The 19,474-nt window shown below is 41.4% G+C and overlaps 1 protein-coding gene across 3 annotated transcripts; it reads left to right on the top strand.

The window, feature by feature from the left end:
* Positions 1–379: 379 nt before the first annotated feature.
* Positions 380–17,146, top strand: atf2 (activating transcription factor 2). Of its 3 annotated transcripts, none has more exons than XM_072397025.1 (12): positions 380–934; positions 1,123–1,195; positions 2,158–2,254; positions 2,339–2,457; positions 2,556–2,681; positions 2,920–3,098; positions 4,981–5,095; positions 6,284–6,376; positions 9,016–9,264; positions 9,689–9,895; positions 12,534–12,639; positions 15,351–17,146. In XM_072397025.1, exons 2-12 carry the CDS (start codon positions 1,148–1,150, stop codon positions 15,569–15,571), a joined length of 1,560 nt encoding a protein of 519 aa, XP_072253126.1. In that variant the 5' UTR covers positions 380–934; positions 1,123–1,147; the 3' UTR covers positions 15,572–17,146. The 3 variants fall into 3 exon arrangements, with proteins under 3 accessions (XP_072253126.1, XP_072253127.1, XP_072253128.1); XM_072397026.1 differs by having other exon boundaries at positions 380–709; XM_072397027.1 differs by having other exon boundaries at positions 380–479.
* Positions 17,147–19,474: the final 2,328 nt, after the last annotated feature.

A 19,474-nucleotide genomic window follows, 5' to 3' on the forward strand; every position in this document is an offset into this window, starting at 1 on the left:
TTTTAAGATGGTTAAACTTGTACATGTGCTTAGTAACAGTACATCATAATAAAGGTTTTCAAATGGTCACCAAAAAACAACCCTGACCTCAGAGCTTAATATGAGAAGTTAATATAGAGAATGTATTTCCTAATACAAAGGGGTGTGGAATATGTACTTTTTTTTTTCCAGACACTGAAGCTTGAAGGTGAACTGTGACCAAACAGTGACTTTCCAGGACATCTGCAAAGAATGTAACTTGTCAGTTAATGGGATCATGTGGTCTTCTATTTCCTGCCAAAAAATATTTTACAAGTATTTTAAAACGCATTATCACATGTGTGGTCATTTCTCATATTGCTCCTGCTTTAAAACAATTTTTAAGATCGTTGATAACATGACTTTTTAATGGCTGTGACGTTTACGGAAGAGGGTGGGCTGCTCTCGCGATACTTTAGCATAATCGTGGGACTTTGGAAATCGAGGGTTGTGGCTGAGGGGTAAGTGACCACGTAAACTGATAGCGAATGTGCGTTAGGCTGTGGTAAAATAAATAATTTTACGAACTGTGGGGTACTCTTTTTCCAGTGCAATAAAACGACCTCAAAGTAAACGTTGGCTGTTTCTCAGTTTACAGTGATATTTCGGTCCTAATATGGCGACGGTTGTGTGTTAACATAGGACTCAGGCTAGTCCATGGAAGCGACTGGAACAGATGATCGCTGCCTATGTAATAACGCAGGAGCTGTTGTTGTGCGATGACTTAAAGGCTAGAGATAAACTCCAAGAAAAACGATAGCGGACGATAGCTCTTGACATCTGCTTCAGTCGCGTATTTGGATCCCAATATCTTTACCTTTTCTGATGACACTGAGATGTAAACAACCACAGCAAACGCCCCTCATCGATAGGCTTTGTCCAGATTGCCCCCTCTCAGAGCTTTCACCTCTACAGTGTTAGTACTTGCACATTATTAGAAGCTCTGAACGTTTGCTGATATTAATCTTTGTTATATTTATAAGGGTAGCTTGAAGGACCGCCAGTCAAATTGATTGACCCTACCATTCAAATGAATTCACATCTGTATGTCGGATATTAATCTTTTTGGTTTGTTTTGTTTTGTTTAATTTTGTTGTCTCGCAGGCTGAAGTAACAGGAATTGCTTAATATGAGTGATGACAAACCCTTTCAATGCACTGCTCCTGGCTGTGGACAGGTAAGACACCATAGTTTAAAAACCTTTCTTTAAAAAAGGTTATCCGGTTTTCCCCTATGTTATGGTCATAAGGTAAGGTACATATCTGCTGGAGAATTTGAATGATATTTAATTTATCGGCAATAATACATTCAGTTTGGATGTCATAAAAGTGATGATATTAGCCTAAAAGCTCACTGTTCAACCTTCATAAAATGCCAAGGAGATTACCTTTGTTTCATCAGTATCAGTCTTTAATATATATATATATATAAATGTATTCATATTCCTAAAAGGAACTTTTTTAAAAGTGTTATTTTACCTGTATAGGTTTTCTGGAGGATGCTAACTGGGCTTCTGCTGAATCATCATAGTTTTAGTTCAGTTTAGTTCTTTAGAATTACCAATTAAAAAAAAAAGCAACATTTCCAGCAGGACGTGCCTGTATTTATTCAGGTTGTCTCAGAAGATATTCCATTTGTCTAAAAAGACATGCAACATCATCTGAAGCAGTTTTTCTTTTTTGTTTTCTTTTGGTTAGCATAAGTGTTGCATCTGGAGCTAGAGTTTGACAAGCCTGAAATGAGGACAGACAGAGCAAGAGGAGGCACTGAAGTCAAGTTTCCTCTCAGACAACTTGTGCAGAAAATTCAAAGCTTTTTCTTTCTCTTTTTTTTTAAGTACTGCCACCTCTGATAGGAGTTTGTTATGTTAGCTAACACGTGGATTTAAATCTGTTGGACACAGCGGTGTCAAGTGGTGTCGTTAACCCTCTTTCATCAACTACAGCTGACATTTCGAGAGACAACATGTCTTAAGCAGAGTTAAGTTAGTCAAAGTCAATCAAGGCGTTTAATTGAAATACAGCCGGGAAATATATAAAGCCGGGAAAAGGTGTAAATGTAAACTGTCTGCTGCTGAGCTTATACTTCTTGATCATGTCGTATCATCCTTTCTGTATTATTTTTTTTGATTTTACATAGAGATTCACAAATGAAGACCACTTGGCCGTCCACAGACACAAGCATGAGATGACACTGAAGTTTGGCCCAGCAAGGAATGATAATGTTGTCATTGCTGGTGAGTGCTCTTCAACTTGAGATCGTTTTAATGTGACCGAGGCCTCACACTTTAACTCACTTTAGTGGTTTTCTCTCGTGGCAGACCAAACCCCTACGCCTACCCGCTTTTTGAAGAACTGCGAGGAAGTGGGACTCTTCAATGAGCTCGCGAGTCCTTTTGACCATGACTTCAAAAAGGCGGCTGAGGATGACATTAAAAAGGTTGCCATCATTCTTGAACACGTTTGAGGATCATCTGACCGGTGTCTTTGCTTGGACCTTTGCCGATATGCCCCTCTGTGTTTTTTACTGCTCTGTAGTTACCCCTGGATTTGTCGCCTCTTGCTACACCTATCGTACGTAACAAAATCGAGGAACCCACAGCTATAGACGTACATCGGGATAGTCCCCTGCCTCACCCCGAGTCCACAACGAATGACGACAAGGTAAATGTTTTCCACTCGTTACCCCTCGTGTTTTTGCATAGCGATAACAAAGTTGTGATGAGGGTTGTTCTCATTAAATGACACTAGAATTTGCAGATCAACTGGTATGAGTATTCTTGCTTGAAGAGTTACTCTAACTATTAATGTCGAGTAAAGTTGCAGCATCACATTGTAGTAAATAAGTGATCTCGTTTTGCTTAAACACTCCTGAAGCTAAGGTCTTGTATGATGTTTTCAGGATTTATCTTTGCAGCCAGCCTCACTGCCAACATCCACTATAGTCCATCCTGCATCCCTCCAAGTTCCCAATGTACTCCTAGCAACCACAGAGGCTAATGTTGTTATACAGCAAGCTCTCCCATCGCCAACATCTAGCTCTGTTATTACCCAAGTCCCATCTACTAATAGGCCTATAGTGTAAGTAATTGAATGCGTCCATTTTTATAAGAAAATCTCAGTTTTATTCAATCATGGTTTAATTTTTCCAAATCATTTTTGTGCAGTTTTGTCATGGTGAGCTCATATTTTATGAAGCATGTGCTTGTTTTTATTTTATTCATTTGCGCTCTGGGGCAGTTTTTGGTTTTTTTTAGAATTTTTTTTGGCCCTGCACCGCGTATGCTTCTTCTTTAAAGAAAAAAAGTCAGTGTTGCTCAAATAAGATGTACAGAATTCACTTAAATTGTGAGTTTTGAAAAGGTGAATCGGGTTTTCACGTAATCTGCCCTGTCGACGCTCCGACTCAAGGGCTTTATTTTGCCCTCGAAACCCCTTGAAAAGTGTTTGATTTTCACTTATCATTGGATGGAAGCACCGCTCTGGGAAAACTTGCTTAAAATGCTTATTTGTGGTATATCCACAGTAAATGGAGAGCTGTTCTCGAACCAGAGATGAAGTGTAGATTTCCCTAAACTATCAGAATCATCCAGTGTTACTTGGCATTGAGATACAGACATTCAGACAACAGATAGTCATTGAAAGATATATATTTAATAGTTATTTTGTAAGGAGATGCATGACAGTGGTTTTGACCTATTTCTAGTCAGACCACAGCCAGATGTCTCACCTGGTTTAAGTTCAAATTTGGCAACCATAGCACAGACAAAGACTGTTCTACAGGTTTTTCTAAAGGTGTGTCCAGGCGCTCTCCAAAAATTCTTCTTGGCTTTTAAAGCCTGTGAACAAGACTTAAGAGCTTCTATGGGCGAGCCATGGATTATATTCTAAAATTTTGTAGTCTGTATCAACAATATTTGCATGTAAACTGGACTCGTGATGGATGTAACACATGAAAGATGAGACACAGCTGCTCGCTACATGATGACAGACAGCGGTCTGTGGGAATATTTGAAAGAAATAGATTTTTTTTGAGCTAGAAATTTTGCTGAAATGTCGAATGTCTCGACCCTTGTCAAAGAAACTGCTGTTCGGTCGATCACCGGAAGGTACTTTTGATTGTTCCTTGTGCTGATCATACCCTCTGTGGTAACTATATTATATTATTATAAGCTCTGCATCAGTTGAATCACAAGAATCTCCCCTTTCCATAAGTATGTCTCATCTGCTTCTGCACAGAACTTGTGTATGAAGCACAGTTGTGTAGAAAACAAGGCAGAGAGCTCAGCTGTAGTGGTTAAACAGCCGCTACATGCAGAGCATGAAAGTGACCTTTGAGAAATGTCACTTTTATACAGAGTGGTAGGCACCAGTTTAACTTTGACTATGGCCTGAAAAGTCAATTGCTTTTACTGCAGGTTTAACTAACCGTGAAAACACAACAGCACAGTCAAATCGGTGCGTTACTTTTATCACCTAACCGCATAACCAGTGAAACTCAAGCTCACATTTGAGCTGGTCGAGTGTATTTTTGTATCAAAACCCACAGAAATTATTTACTATGAGAGGAATTTGTTCAAATCGATACATTTAGTTTTTGGCTATGAGTAATAGGAACCATATTTGAACGAATATTTGGAGAGCCTGACGCAAAATGATTATGTGAAAACCTGCTGTTTTCCTTCTATTGAAATCACTTTTGAACCAAAATGCAAGACTGTTCATGGGCAATACTGATGTCACTTATTAGATCTCATTTGACAGTAAACTGTGTCCTTTTGATGATGTGCTTCTACTCTGTTATGTAATGAGTTTATTTTTTAGTTTGCTTTAGTTTGCTTCTGTCCTTATTTGATTTGTTTATCTCCATCAGTTGTTGTCTGAACATGTTATTATATTGGTATCCACCCTTAGTTTTAATGTATGTTTTAATCATTGTGATGTCTTTTCTTTGCTCTTTCAGCCCGGTGTCTGGCACCTTCCCCGTGCTCTTACAGTTGCCTAATGGCCAGACCATGCCAGTCGCTATACCTGCGTCTATTACGAGTTCGAGTGTACATATTCCAACTACAATCCCTGTGAGTGCTCTACCCAAAAATGCTCCGCCAGCACTGTGTTAGACTCCAGTAGAATTTGAATATGTTTAGTGAAATTGGAATTGAGCTTTTGTGCTGTTTAAGTTTTGGATGAAGTGACATTTACGCGATGAAAACAAATAAAGGTGAAATTGAGTTCTGCCGCATTACAAGTGTGTTTAATAGCTAATCTGGAGATTTTTAGCATGTATAGAATATATAGTTTACTGTCTTTTTTTTTTTTTTTAAAGAGCTGAACTGGAGTCACTGTTGTGTGCATAATTAAGTTGAAAATCTGTCTTATTACAGTTGAAGCATTAGGAAGCATTAGCAGTGTACATTTCCTTTGCTTTAGTTAGACAGAGAGCATCTTTCACTCCTAGTACTACTCTGTGTCACTACTTCAAAGACAGGATTTGGCAGAGGAGCTGCGGGCTTCAGGCCAGGATACTTTATAGCTATTTGTCCTTGTTCAATTAAAAATTGATGCTCTTTATCTCTGGCAGAGTTGATGGATGAGGTTTCTCGTGTCTTTTGCAAACTGCGACCCATGACAGAGAGTTCCGTGAATTAGATCGTGTAAATGAAGGTGTGGCCTAGTACTTTGTGAACTCCCACAAGCGGAAGCTTGTCTTATTGTTCACAGTGATTCCGATTGTCTGTGTGGAACGATGAGCAGCAGATGATTATCTCCTGATAGCAGCACAGCGGGGAAAACCCTCCGTCTTCCCAGTCTGCAGGGATAGGGAAAGCCTTTGACAAGTAAAGGAGGGTAGAAGAAGTGGAGAACACGAGCCACCACTGGGCCTTCCTTTCACTTGATCACCCCCTCCTTCCGCCCCCTCTCTAGCTTCCCCCACCTCCTTCTCCATCTTATTGTCAACGGTTTGTGAGAGAAGGCCTGAGTTTGGTCTTCTGACTCATGTTTGTCTCCTCTGCTTCCTTGTCCATATGCTCTCACTCAGGCAGGCAGAGGTTCATTAGCGTGCACACTGCATCTCCATGTGGCGCTGCCTCCACAAAATAACAGGCCGTCCAGCCTAATGAGGCTGAGATATGGGGAAACTGAGAGCCTGGCATGGCTGTGTGTGTTTGTGTTGTGGGGTGGGGTGGGGGGGGGCAATGTCTGCCTTTTTACAGCCGAAGACTAATTTTCTCTGTGCTGATCTGTGTCTGTGTCTCTGCTGTCAGCTTGTCAGACCTGTCACCGTAGTGCCTGCCGTCCCTGGAATCCCTGGACCGCCCTCTCCACAGACTCAGCCCGCCCAATCAGAAGCAAAGCTGGTATTTATTATCTATTCTCTCATTTATCTCAAGTATCATTTCCCTGTTGTGTCCATTATTTCCCATCTGAGAGAGACGATAACAACTGAGGTAATGAGAGGGCTTGAGGATGAGGGAATGATAAAAGCGTTTGATTTTATTTCATTTCTTTCCCGCGGTAAGATTTTAATTAGCCCTTTCATTAATTAACTTTCCGTCTGGATCTGGAGTTGATTTATTCTGATAAGCGTATAATCGTTTTATTCATTTGTTAAGCAAAACGAGTGCTGTTAACTCGTAGAGAAAATAAAAGGCAAAAATGAAAATGATAATAAAATGTAGCGACCGAAGTGATTAACAGTAAAACCAGTTTTACAACAGACATTTGGGAGATACACTGCTGTTCCTTTGCTGCTGGGTTTTATTTGTACAAATGTCTCTTTCCAGTTATGTGTCGCACTTTATTTTTAGGCCCTGTAACCTGGTGCAGCTTTCTGAAATGTGAAAATGACTGTATTCACAGTATTATTGGATCAGAATCGGTTGGTCAGACCATTGGGAGAAATTGGAAACAGTATTGATCAAGAAATTTTCCATCAGTGCGTCCTTAAATGTAAAAAAAAAAACAGTCTGGTTGCTGGTTGACCTCCTTTACGATAGTTTAAGGACAAAGATATGAAACGTTGTGAAGGAAATCAGTGGCAACATGATGAAGCGTGGATCACAGAACCCGTAAGTGTTTCCCAGCATGCTCCGCCTGTGGAAATTAACAGCTAAACTCCAGAGAGGGGGGTGCATGTGTTGTGAGGGAGGGATTGATCTGGACTGGTGAGGAGGAGGAAAGAAGGGATGGACAGGGAGTTGTTGAAGATCATGGGGTGCAGAGATGACAAACGCAGAGACAGCGTTGTGCTCAGCACGCCGTCACCAGGGCCAACCTGAGAGGAGGGAGGGGGGGGGGGAACCAGCTAAAGCCAGCTGGGGGCATCCTGGCACCGGCTCAGCGAGGCACATTAAGTCAGCCTCACCCTGCATGGAACCTTTTGTTCAGCAGAATCCTGCATGACCTGCGCCCCCCCCCTCATACTCGAGGCGCCTCCCACCGCACTCAGCTCATCAGCAAACACCTAATGAGCCTGCATCAAGAAAACAGACCCCCACCTCAACCTGCCCGCTCCCCACCCAGCTCTCGTGGGGTTGGGGGGGGGGGGCTAGACGGCACTTTTACAAGGACTGATGATGCTGCAAACACCACAATAATGATAATTAACTTGCTGAATTTAGAAGATTATGCTGTTAATTAGTTGCAAAATAAAGATAAGTAATATAGTAGCAGATGGTTGAATAACACCCATGAGATGAAGGGTTATTACACTGATGAGGTTTCCATGGCAGAGATGAAATATGAATCTGACTGGCTTTTCCCTCTTTCTATGGGCCATTCCAAGAGAATAATATCTTGTTTCTGCCAGAAGAGCTTCTGGAAGGGTATTACACAGTAAACTAATTTGGTAGATAGATTGGTCTGGCAAAGGTAGCTGTTAGAATAATGTGATCCTCTGTTTTTTCATGTAAATGTATTCCCTCTCGCTTTGTTATTGCCCGGGAAGGCTCATTCACTTTCACCTTGTTTTCTCAGTGTTTGATGCCGGAGGAATAGTTCCTGTGAATGGGCCGTGTTCTTGGGTTACATAATCAGTAGAAGCGTGTTCGCAAAAGCCTTTTTTTTTTTTTAATGGTTTGAGCCACCTCAGTGCTGCGGCTGTACCTTTGGTGTTCAGATCAAACTTTATGCGAGGTGTCTGTCACATTCATGAACGGATAGCCTGAAACTTTCTCTGCTCTCTTTGAGTGTTTCTTTTTAGTGCCAATTTTTACTCGCCTTCATTCATTTTAGTGTTACATTTTATCGGCTTCATTTTGGTTGAAAAATTAATCGGAGAAGAATATTTCACAATATGCAGTAAATGTCTTTGGCTCTTCTTCTTTGCTTACTAAACCACATTGTAGCAAGGTGCTAATCTGTGTGCTAAATGATCAATTTCTGTGGTGTGATGTTGTTAGCAGCCTTTAAACATGGCTTTCCTGGACTTTTGACATTTCAGAGGTTTTCATTTCAATTCAGTTTCTCAAACATAGCTGTCTACAGACAAAAACACATTTTAGGGTTAAAAAAAAAACTGACAGAGTAACATGGATGTTAGAGGATCCGGTTTTGCGTTGTTGGATGTGCTGTGAGCTGGTTGAATAGGTCTGTACGGTATAATGTTTTCAGTTTTCAGAAATCCAGCCTAAATGCTGCTAAGTTTGCTTCAATACAGTGAAAGTGGATTTAGAAAGCTTTCATGATTCACCTGTTAGAGGCAGCATGTTGCATTTCAAAGCTCCACCCTGTTAGAAGTTGAGAAATGTATTGGCACGAATAAGTCCTTATGGTATTAGTCTGTCCAAAACAACTGCTCATAAAGAGCCTTTAACATAGGATTATTTGAGATGGATTTTGATTAAAATGTTTAAGACTTATCATTTTTCATTTGCTGCCATATTGATAACCTTTATTGTCTGTTGCAAATGGGAAAAAGTATCAAATTGACTCATAGTTTTTTTTTTTTTTTCTTGCATTATCCACTTTTTGTTTTTGTTCCAAATTCTTTTGCCAGAAACTGAAAGCCACATTAAGCCAGCAGCTTCCTCAGGTAACCAATGGAGACGGTGGTGAAATCCAAAGCAGCGCCGTTACCCACACTGCTGCTCCCCCTTCTCCCGCCCCGATCCCAATCCCAATCCCAATCCCAATCCCATCTCCAGCCCCAGCTGCGATCCTAAGTCCGGCTCCTCATCTGCCCGCAGCTGAGGAACCCTCCACACATTCCCTGCAGCAGCCGGCCACCTCCACCACAGAGACACCTGTAAGTTCATGCCCACAGTCAAGTCTTATCAAGGTAACAACACCTTATCAGCAGAACATTTGCAGTCTGGATTGTTAATTCCCATCAGAGAGTTTCCAATTTTTTGCTTTAGTTTCCTTACCATGTATTTAGATACATATGTGTGTGTATAGAGTACAGTGCAAGTGTTCTACCCCTGACCTAATGTACTGCAGTGCTGTAGTTTCCTCAGTAACATCTTTCAGAACATGTTTCACCTGTATGAAAACCTTCTCCAACCACAAGATAATATCATGGGTGTTATGTTGAGTCACAGTCCCAAGGTGAACCGCGCTGTGTGCTTGTTGTAATTAGTGACAATGATTTCACATTGATAATAGCAGTGCACAACTGCTGGTGCTCTGCTTATTATTGCCCTGTGTTATTTCTCTTTGTCGTTCTACAGGCTTCTCCGTTGCAACCTGCGCAAAACCCTCCCAGCACCGGGGGCCGGCGCCGCAGAACCACAAGTGAAGACCCCGACGAGAAGCGGCGCAAGTTCCTGGAGCGTAACAGGGCTGCTGCTTCTCGCTGTAGGCAGAAGAGAAAAGTGTGGGTGCAGTCTCTGGAGAAAAAGGCGGAGGACCTCAACTCCATGAACGGACAACTGCAGGTGATCCCACCGTCTTTCTCTCAGCGTCTGCATGTAACAGCTTGCTTCTTTCTCCTCAGATGCATTAGGGTGTCGGTTTGTGGGCCTGTTTATCATTAAGCAATGTTAGTGTAAGCGAGCGCACACAGACTTTTCCTTTCTATGGTGATGAAGTCATTAAAGCCGATTAAGAAGAGCTGCGGCGTGACAGCAGCAGTGTGTGAGCCCTGTACATCGATATGTCCCTGTCAATAAAGATGTATCCTCCAGATGTCAGCCGCACACAAGCGTGTCGTCGCTTCTGTCTCAGCAGTTTACTGAATGGCCTCAAAAATCTCCCAGGGAAAGGTGTCTTTTTGAACCTTCATTTCGCAGGAAGCAATTAGGATCTGATGCTGACAAGTTCGAAACAGTTCATGTATCTGCTGTCTCTGTTGATAAGTGTGAGCCGGGGGTGCGGCACATCGGTGTTCCAGACAATTAAATGAGATGTGGTGTTTACTCGCTCACCGTCTTATTTCTCTATGAAAGCAGCGTAAGGTGCGGAGGGTGGAGGAGGAAATACACAACCGCGTGGAAATAAATTCATGTTAATATCTGCTTCAAAATCAAGTTATCACCAGTTGTCATGTGGGCGCTGCCTAAGAAATTATTTAAATAAAGCTAGATGAAGAGGATCGGGGCTATAAACAGAAAGAGAATCACTGTTAACTACAAAGAAGGGCACAACATGTGGTAGAGAATAAAAGAGCTCTTTATATGAGGGCATTAATCAGCAGTGCAGTTTTTGTGAAAAACCCCCCATGCTGACATAGCCCAGCTGATCAGCGAAACTGCCTCTAATGATGCACAATTATTTTAACATCATCCTTAACTGGCTTTTTAATGAGGTGTCAGACCAGGCAGCTCACTGGGCTTCCAGCATCACCCAAAGCCCATTTGCTCGATTTCGATTAAGTTCGAAACAACTTTTAACGCTCGATCGTCCAACTTGGTCTGGTTTAAAATCCCACGTATGATGAGTTTGATGTAATTGTAGCCGGGACAACTGTAGCTGGGACAACTGTATCCGGCAGAACGCTTGTCATGCCTCTTGTGCCACCTTTTGGGCAAATGTTCATCTCTATGGTCAATTGCATGGAGCGTTTTAAAAGAATGCACGTGTTCATGTCGTCAATGGCAAGCAGGCGTGATGGAAGCACTGTGTTGGCTGCGTGCGATACATATGCTTCTTCCAGCTGTGTTTAAATCTGTCTTACAATAGCTCAGCACTGCCAACACCAGCAAAACCAAACAGATGGAATCAAATAAATTGGCTGCTTTTAGACTAATAGATTAAGCCGCCCGTAGTCCTTTAAAGGAGAAGAGAAGGAGCTTAAATCTGTCATTGGGTGTTCGCGGGCCCCTGGCCACTCTAAATCCAGTTAAAGTCACCTTCAGCGTAATATGGCTCTCTTTTACGACATGCAGAAATCCTCAGCTCTCTTGGGAGCCGTAACGACACAGGAGTGTAAATCTCAACAGCATCTACGAAGTTGTACTGACAAACTGAGCAGCTCACCTCTGACGAATGTGCTGGTCGGTAGCCAGCGAAGGCCCATAATTATTGTGCAGGGAAAACATAAATGAAGGAGCGCTTTAAATTTGAACCCCAAATGAATTTCTATTGTTTTCCTTTCCTCTTGCTGTTTCGAATGGGCAGAATTGTTAGTTTATTTTCGATAATATGCCGTTTACAATGTGCAAAGAGATTTTTTAAAATTCAACACTGATCCCATCAGAGAAAAGGTGCAGCGGTTCGACTAGAGAGGCTGTAAAGTCAAACCCAAGCTGGCCGTATGTACCTAATGTTATGTGCAATTACTGTATGAATGAAGGATTTATATTTCACTTGCGTTCACACGAGCCCAAAGATGTAAAGTGTGGTATTTAGTGGCAGAGGGCCGTAAATTAGTAGAATGCAGCCAGCTGAATACCTCTCTACCACCCCCCACCCCCACCCCCACCCCCCCTTTCCCACCACGACCACTTTTCAAGGCTGTAGAAAAAGAAAAAAATGAAAAATGGGAAAGGCCTTCCTTTAAAGCCAGTGTTCAGTTTGTTTCTTCTGTAGCTGGGTAGTAAGGAGGGAAAGTACTCCATCCACGGTCATATATTGTTTCTGTGACATACTAACAAGAACCCAGTTATGAATATTGCACCGCTGCCGATATATCACCCTAAATGTTCCACATTGGAGCTTTATGGATCCCAATCACGCTCGTGTGCTGTTTGAACCCCCCTCTTTTGAGTTCAAAGCAGAGCTAGACTGAGAAACTAATTATGGACACTCACCCTTATTAGTTCGCTGTTGACATATTAGCTTGGGCTTAGATGTCAGCTTATGACAGCTAAGAAACGCAAACACGTTTTGTCAAACGGAGCGCTCTGAAATCATGTAAAACCCTCCAATGTTGATGCACTGTATGTTGTAAAGCCGCGTCACTGAATAAACAGCAGCTTAAATCTCACCCTCGATATAGTCTGTGAAAGGCATTTTTTGGAGATTTTAGTCGTGCGCACCTGTCGCCCGTCTGTCGTCGTGCTTTGGTGTGACGCACACGCCGCTCCAGAGTGACCGTTTCATCGGGCGCTGTTGTGTGTTTCCTCTCTCCTCAAGAATGAAGTCACCCTGCTGAGAAACGAAGTGGCTCAGCTGAAGCAGCTTCTTCTGGCTCATAAAGATTGCCCTGTAACCGCCATGCAGAAGAAATCTGGCTATCACAGTGAGTAATGCTCCATTATTCCCAGCCCGAGGCTGCTAGTGAAACGTGTCTAAAATGAGCTCCAGCTAAGAGCACATCTTACTTATGGCCAAGCAGGCAGAGCCATTGACATGCTCGGCACTTTTTTCCCTGTTGACAAACTTTACCGAACTTCAGATTTTGATGGGTGTTGGTAGTTGAGACAAATCTTTGTCAGAGGCTACATGTGGTATTCACATTGTTTCTCCACATCAGACACCTAAAGCACCATTTGTTAGATAGAGCTAAATGGTTGTTGTACTCCAAATATTTGTGTTGCTCTCTTTTTGCTACGCCTACATATGGTGATTAAAAAAGAATTTGTTTTTCAGTGTGTTCAGCATGAGGTGATGATTTTTTTTTTTTTTTAACACTTTCTGCCATTTGTAGCCTCTTTATTTAAATTTTGTGTTGTCAGCATGCTCTGCACAGACTCATCACATGTTCTCATTTAGATACATAACGCCAATTTTTCTTCGTTTTCCTCAGACTGGGGCTCTGTCATTCTGATTTTGTGGTCATAACTCACAGATGAGCTGCTCTGCAGCCAGAATGCACCATACCGCTCGTGCACTGTACTGTAAACACCTTGGCTGACTTGTATTGACAATGATTGCTACTGAAATGAGTCCATTAAAGCAGCAAGCTTGACAAGACAGCAGAACATTCTCATTGCAGGGTATCCACCAAGCTACGCCATTCGTTATGCATATCTTATTGCCTACCATCCCACAGACACACTTCCTGTGCATTATGGGACTGATGGTTGCCAGGCGAGAGTGTGCTGTCGTTTGGTTTGTTGCAGATGGTTTTTCACAGGATCCACAGATGAATTTGGTCACCGTCCCTCATCTGTTTGCTCCGAATCTGTGTCGTCTGTTGTTTTCTGAATCTTTGTGAAGGATGACATTTAGAGCACTTTTTACCCTGTTTGGGAAAGTACAACATCCGCATGCCTTTGTGAGATTTACATCAAGCTTGGATACAGATTTAGCTGATGGTAGGAGTTAAGTAAAGCCTTTGAATGGCAGGAGGAAACACTACATCCTTGATATCCGACCCATGCGGAATCTCAGAGGAACCAATTTTAAACTGGATGTTTAAACACTGTTTATCGTATAAAAGCTTATCTGTTTCCTGAAATTGAAATTTACCGTGTAAGTCAGGTTTAGTCAAGTTGGTATTTGCACTTTTATCACAGGTAAAAGTCGGACTTGTCAGTCATTAATCCACAACTCTTAAATCCTAGCTCTTTCACCATTTCTCTGGTTTCTCCAGGCATTTACATATTTTTCCTGTCCAAACATTTTATAAAGTGTTGTATTGAGTGCCATTTATTTATAACTAATAGCATCTAACTTTTACCTTTGGTTGCTTACTAGTTTTCACACATTTAACGCTTAATGCAGATGTACCGTAATCTTTTTTTTCCCCATTTCTATTTATTTTAAGCACTCTGCAATTTCTCATTTTACTCCCTCAACAACTACAGAACTACACCCCAGGGCACCAGTACCCCTGGTTGAGAGTCGCTGACATAATCTATTTTGCTAATTAGTAAAGCACTTTATTTAACTCTGACCATTCCACTTACATAAAGACCTCACCGTGCTCTGTTTTCTTGGACTTACATTTCCCACAAGGCTGCTCTGGCCTCCAGACCCTGTAATACCCTTCATCGTCCTGCCCAGGCGTAGCCGTGGCAGGTGGAAGGAAATTACCCAGACTGCCCCACAAACAAGCCAGGACATGGTTTCACTTGGCACGGCGAGCTGTCCATCTGTTTACAGCGAACCTCGCTTCAGAAACCAAGAGAGCGGAAAGAGGCTCTGCCTGTTCAGGGAACCAGAATTTCATAGCATTATGATAAATCAGCTAGCCACCACTTAGCGCTGTTAGGAGCGATGATGCTCACTTGAACACGAAACAAAACCACCAAATGGATTCATTCCAAGGTTGAGCAGCTGCATAATAAAAGAAAGGAAGAAAAAAAAATAGCGCTTTCTCTCGAACTGAAGTCCAGTCAAGAAGGCAGGTGAAGCTTCTTATTGTGAAGACATCTCTGTTGCTTTTCATACATCACACCCTCTTGCTGTGGAATCTGCATTTTACATTCTTAGAGATCCAGTCATTAATTACAGAGTGCCATAACAAGTGACTTCATATAATTAGCAATATTAATTATCATTGTGCTCCTTATTCCTGTATGAAACAGAGCGTGAGAGTGGAGTCTTTTTTTCCATCAGGATCCAATTAATTCAATGCAACTGCCTAACAGCTGGTGGCATTTCGACTCCAAGTCTTCCCTACTCTCCAGTGTGAGCATCATTAAAATCAGGTGCTGTAATCATCTGTCGCTGCAGTAGTTGGCAAGGTAACAAAAAACAAATGAGAATGCAGTTAGGGAAGAGAAACACAGCCACATGCCCCAGAATGTAATGCACCCTTATGATGTGGGTTTAAATTGACATTGGAGCGTTAATTAAAGGATGAGGTGCAGAAGTAGCATTATGGGGATTAATGAAATGGTTTGCCTACGCTACATGCAGATAGCTGTTTTACATCTGATTAGGCCTGTGTGACACAGCTTACCCCAGCCTTCTGGATTGTATCTGCTTAAATGAAATGTCAAGGAAAGACGGTGTGAGGAAATCCGGGCATCATTGGCTGAATGTTCTCTGATGTCATTACAGTCTCCGACAAAGACGAGAGCTGCGAGGAGATGTCCATCCCCAGCAGCCCCCAGAACGAGGCCATCCAGCACAGCTCCGTCAGCACCTCCAACGGGGTCAGCTCGTCCTCCACGACCCCGGCTGTCTCCGCCCCGTCCAGCGCCGCGGCGCCATCCAACCACAGCACAGAGGAGAGTCAGCCGCAGAGGGGCGCCACCCATTCTCAGCCCTCCGGGAGCTGATCGTCCCAAACTGTGCCCGAGCGCCCACGCTGGAGCGCTGCTGTCTTTGCGATCTCCCGCAAACAGAGGAAAGGGGTTCCTCTCGCTCAGCCTCAGTTCGGACCGCACAGTCTTTAATTTATTGATTGTTTCTGTTGTTTGATCCATTTTTGTACTTCATAGGCGACGCTTTTAAAGATGCAATGTTTTCTCTGAAGTTGATGAAGACAAAAGAACAGGCACTTTAGGTGTAAAACTTGTGGTTCTTAACTGTTTTTGTATTTGTGCGACTTATTTATTAATCTTGTATATTTTTTTTTATTTGAAACAATCAGCAGAGGCGGTTGATCGGGGATTTGTTTGCGACTTTACCAAAGTCTGTTGTGGCTCATTTGCGGTCATTTGCTCATCAGTTTTCATGACTTTTATAAGCACTATCTCTATGACGACCTAAGGAACGGACACTTTAATTTCTGTCTTTTTCCGTAATTTGCTTTTTCCATTTTGCACACGTTTGAGAGATAATGGGTTTAGTTTTTAGGAGGTCGTCAAAAGCACCGGCAGCTTTATTCGAAGTAGGTTTGAATACAGTCACGTGACACGGGCTGACATGGCTGAATCCTTTTTTTGTATTTGACTTTGTGAGTGAGATCAGCTGTAGTCTGAATGTTTAAGCTCACCTCTGCATGTAAAATAGTCTCATGGAGGTGAGCTGTTTAGATATGCGTGTTATTTAATTGACATTCCATCTGTAGTCTGATTGTTTCTGAAGCAGTGATTGTAGGATTGCAGTATCTTTTCCATTACTCAGTCATGGTGATGTTGACTCCATTCAGTGCCATTAATGTTTTTGTATAAATGACTTCTGTACATTTTTAAAACAGATTAGCCTGAGTTGATCGCTGTTATCTCAGATTTGAAGGGTCCCGCGAACATTCTCGCTCTGTTAGGGATATTTCTTGCTTTCTATGCTCTTTGCTTTATAAGTGACTCTTTATGGCTTTAGCGTCTAATGCAGAACACCCGTGGACATTTTCATTCGTTGCAATTCTAAACGGAATTTTTTCGAAAACACTGTAAATATCATTACTGATACATTGTACGTGATTCTTCCTGATATTCTGTACTTTGTTTTTCTGGAATTGTTTGGATTCAGTAGCTGAGCCCTTTTGGATCACATTAACTCTGTTAGCAGTTGAAAACTGACCTTTATCTCTCTTTAGGACGCACCTCTTCGTGACTCAATAGATTGTCATGTAAAATGAAAGCATTGGGATGTGAACTGGAATCACATCGTGTGCATTAGAGTTACACTACTGCTGCAGCTCTTTAAGAACTGTTAGCATTTCATCATTGAAGTAATCGTAAGAAATAAGTCACACCTTGAAGTCAGTTTGCCTTTTCTCTTAGTCTGTACTGGCTTACTACTGTGTAGTTTTACAAACAGCTGACACATGGTTTTCTTAAAATGTGATTTTTAAAAGTTTACTGTTATGTGCTATCTGCATGAGATAACAATTCTCTGCGAGAATTTAACTGTTTATTTAATAATGTCTCAACGAAGAAAACGATATTAAACAAGTGATTGCAACTTGAGTTGTGAGAGCTTTGGTGATTTGTTTTACCCGGGCTTAACCGCTAAAAACGGGGTGTGATACTGTGTTGAAAGTGTACCTGTAACGTGAAAGTCCTGTATAAAACTTGAATTGAAAAGTTGTTGTAATAAACCTTTTAATAACTCTTTGAAAAAAAAATCCTGCACTCTGACTTCCGTCGCTTGATAGAATGAAACCACCAAAATACGAATGTTGAGCATTAAAAAAAAAAAGTTACATTGAACTTCTTTATATAATTCATATTATGAAATTTCACCTCAAAGGTGAAAAACCCAGACAGTGACCCAGACAGTTCCTACAGGAAACGACTAATAGGAATCTTTTGTAGGACGCTGAGATGGGGGAATTTGGTGGTATAGTCTGCCACCTTGTGGACGATCAGAAGACGTCTGTATTTCTTCCAAGCATCTAATCTTGGGCAACTACGGATTTTATATTTCACACTTTTCTGATTACAATACTTCTACAGATATTTAACCACTACCTCTCATCAGTCCTCCATGAACGGTCTTGTTTCCAGAAAGGTTGAGACACTTGTTTAATATGTGATTTCAGCTGCTCAACAGTTCGGGGTCTCCTCCGTGCTTATTTTTTCTCCCATGTGCACCAGATGTTTTCAGTGGGAACTGCAGACAGGCCCCATACCATCTGATAACAGTCTTTGTAGCTCTTGTCTCTACATATTTTTTCTTTGCAATGTAGAGTTTTATCTTAAACATAAACTATGTTCACTGACAGCAATTTTTGAAAATCTGTCCGAGCCCATGCGACAATTTCCACTAGAATGGTGTTGGTTTTTAATGCTGTGGCCATTCTGTGTTGGTTTGCAATTAGTTTGCTAATTTCCCCAGACTTACTGAACCTTTAATGATGTCATGATAGATGATTAAATAGATGATAAAATCCACAGTTCTTTTCAACAATATTCTCATGTTGTTGAACTTGTAAATTGCCTTCAAACTCTTTCACAGAGTGGCTTCACTTCTGGAAGTTCTTTTTATAGAAAGTCATGCTACTTACTATTGTGTCATGGTCTTAGAAGTCAATATTTTTTTGTTTTTTTTTTCTTATTAGGTTTCTGGGTATTTTTGCAGCCCAGCAGCTTCATTTCATATTATATCATAAGTCAGAGAAGGAGTTATCCCAGTAAGTAAACCTTAAAAGAGTGAGATCAGCTGAAATCTTTGTTGTTTGAAGATCCGCCATCAGTCTGCCATTTCGACAGTTTTCCTGCCTTTAAGTTACATAGTCTATTTATTTCTGTGAGATTTGATTGGCAAAAGAGATTCATGACTCACAGCTGAAACTTTCTCTAATTAACGTAGTGGAGCTTGCACGGCGTGTCCAGCAGGTGGCGGTACAGCCAAACCGAATAGAAGTGACTAATGTATGTTTGTGGAATCATGGGAATTCAGCATGTTTTTCCCATTGCATTGATGATTTAGAGTGAACTCATTACGATCAAACCAGCTAATGTTATTTCAGTGAACTTTTAAGTACATGCCATCATCTGTATATATCATCATATAGTAAATGACTGTTGGGGAGAAGCATACCTTATGTGTTTTTCTTGTATAATACTGTTTGAATTTTGCCTCCAACTCTCCATTTGGTGGCACTCTGGCCCTCAGTAACATTGCCTAACTAGGGCAACCATGATTAGCTGCTGATCACAGAGCAGAGAACTGTAAGCGGTACTATGTAGGTCACAGCGTTGGCCAATAACAACACTTTTGGCTTGATGTTTCGTATTTACAAAGCAGGAAAACGAGTGATGCTCCGGCACAGTACAGTCTGCATCTTTGATGTTAAATCAAAGCATCGGTGAAAAGGCTGATCATCATAGTGATGTTTTTCCAAACTATTTCCCCACATGCAGACACATTAATTCCGATTGTTTGATTAATTAATTTCTCCCTGGCAAACAGCTCTGCTTTATTCATTATTCATGCCATGATGGTTTTAATGTAAATTTCATTAGATTTTTCTTCGACTAATTCATACCATTTGGTGGTGGCTGCTGCAGCAGGCTGCGAATCTTTCTGACAGACTCTAGCATCCTATGTGTTGAATAAACAGTCTGTTCATTAGATTTAAACTTAAAATAAAAAGATTTTTTTTTAAAAAACATTTGTTTTCTTCATGTTTGACAATATTCTGAGCCCCACGCGTGAAGCAATACACAGAGCAGACAAAGCCTGATTTGAAAAGAATAGCAATGGAAATAAAGATGGCTGACATTTGACTGCAGTTGGAAGTGTCATTGTTTTAGCCTACCATTTAGGGTATAAATGAGCAGGATAATAAT

This window comes from Leuresthes tenuis, unplaced genomic scaffold (assembly GCF_036924035.1).
Source record: "Leuresthes tenuis unplaced genomic scaffold, fLeuTen1.0.hap1 SCAF_12, whole genome shotgun sequence".
NCBI lineage: Eukaryota > Metazoa > Chordata > Actinopteri > Atheriniformes > Atherinopsidae > Leuresthes > Leuresthes tenuis.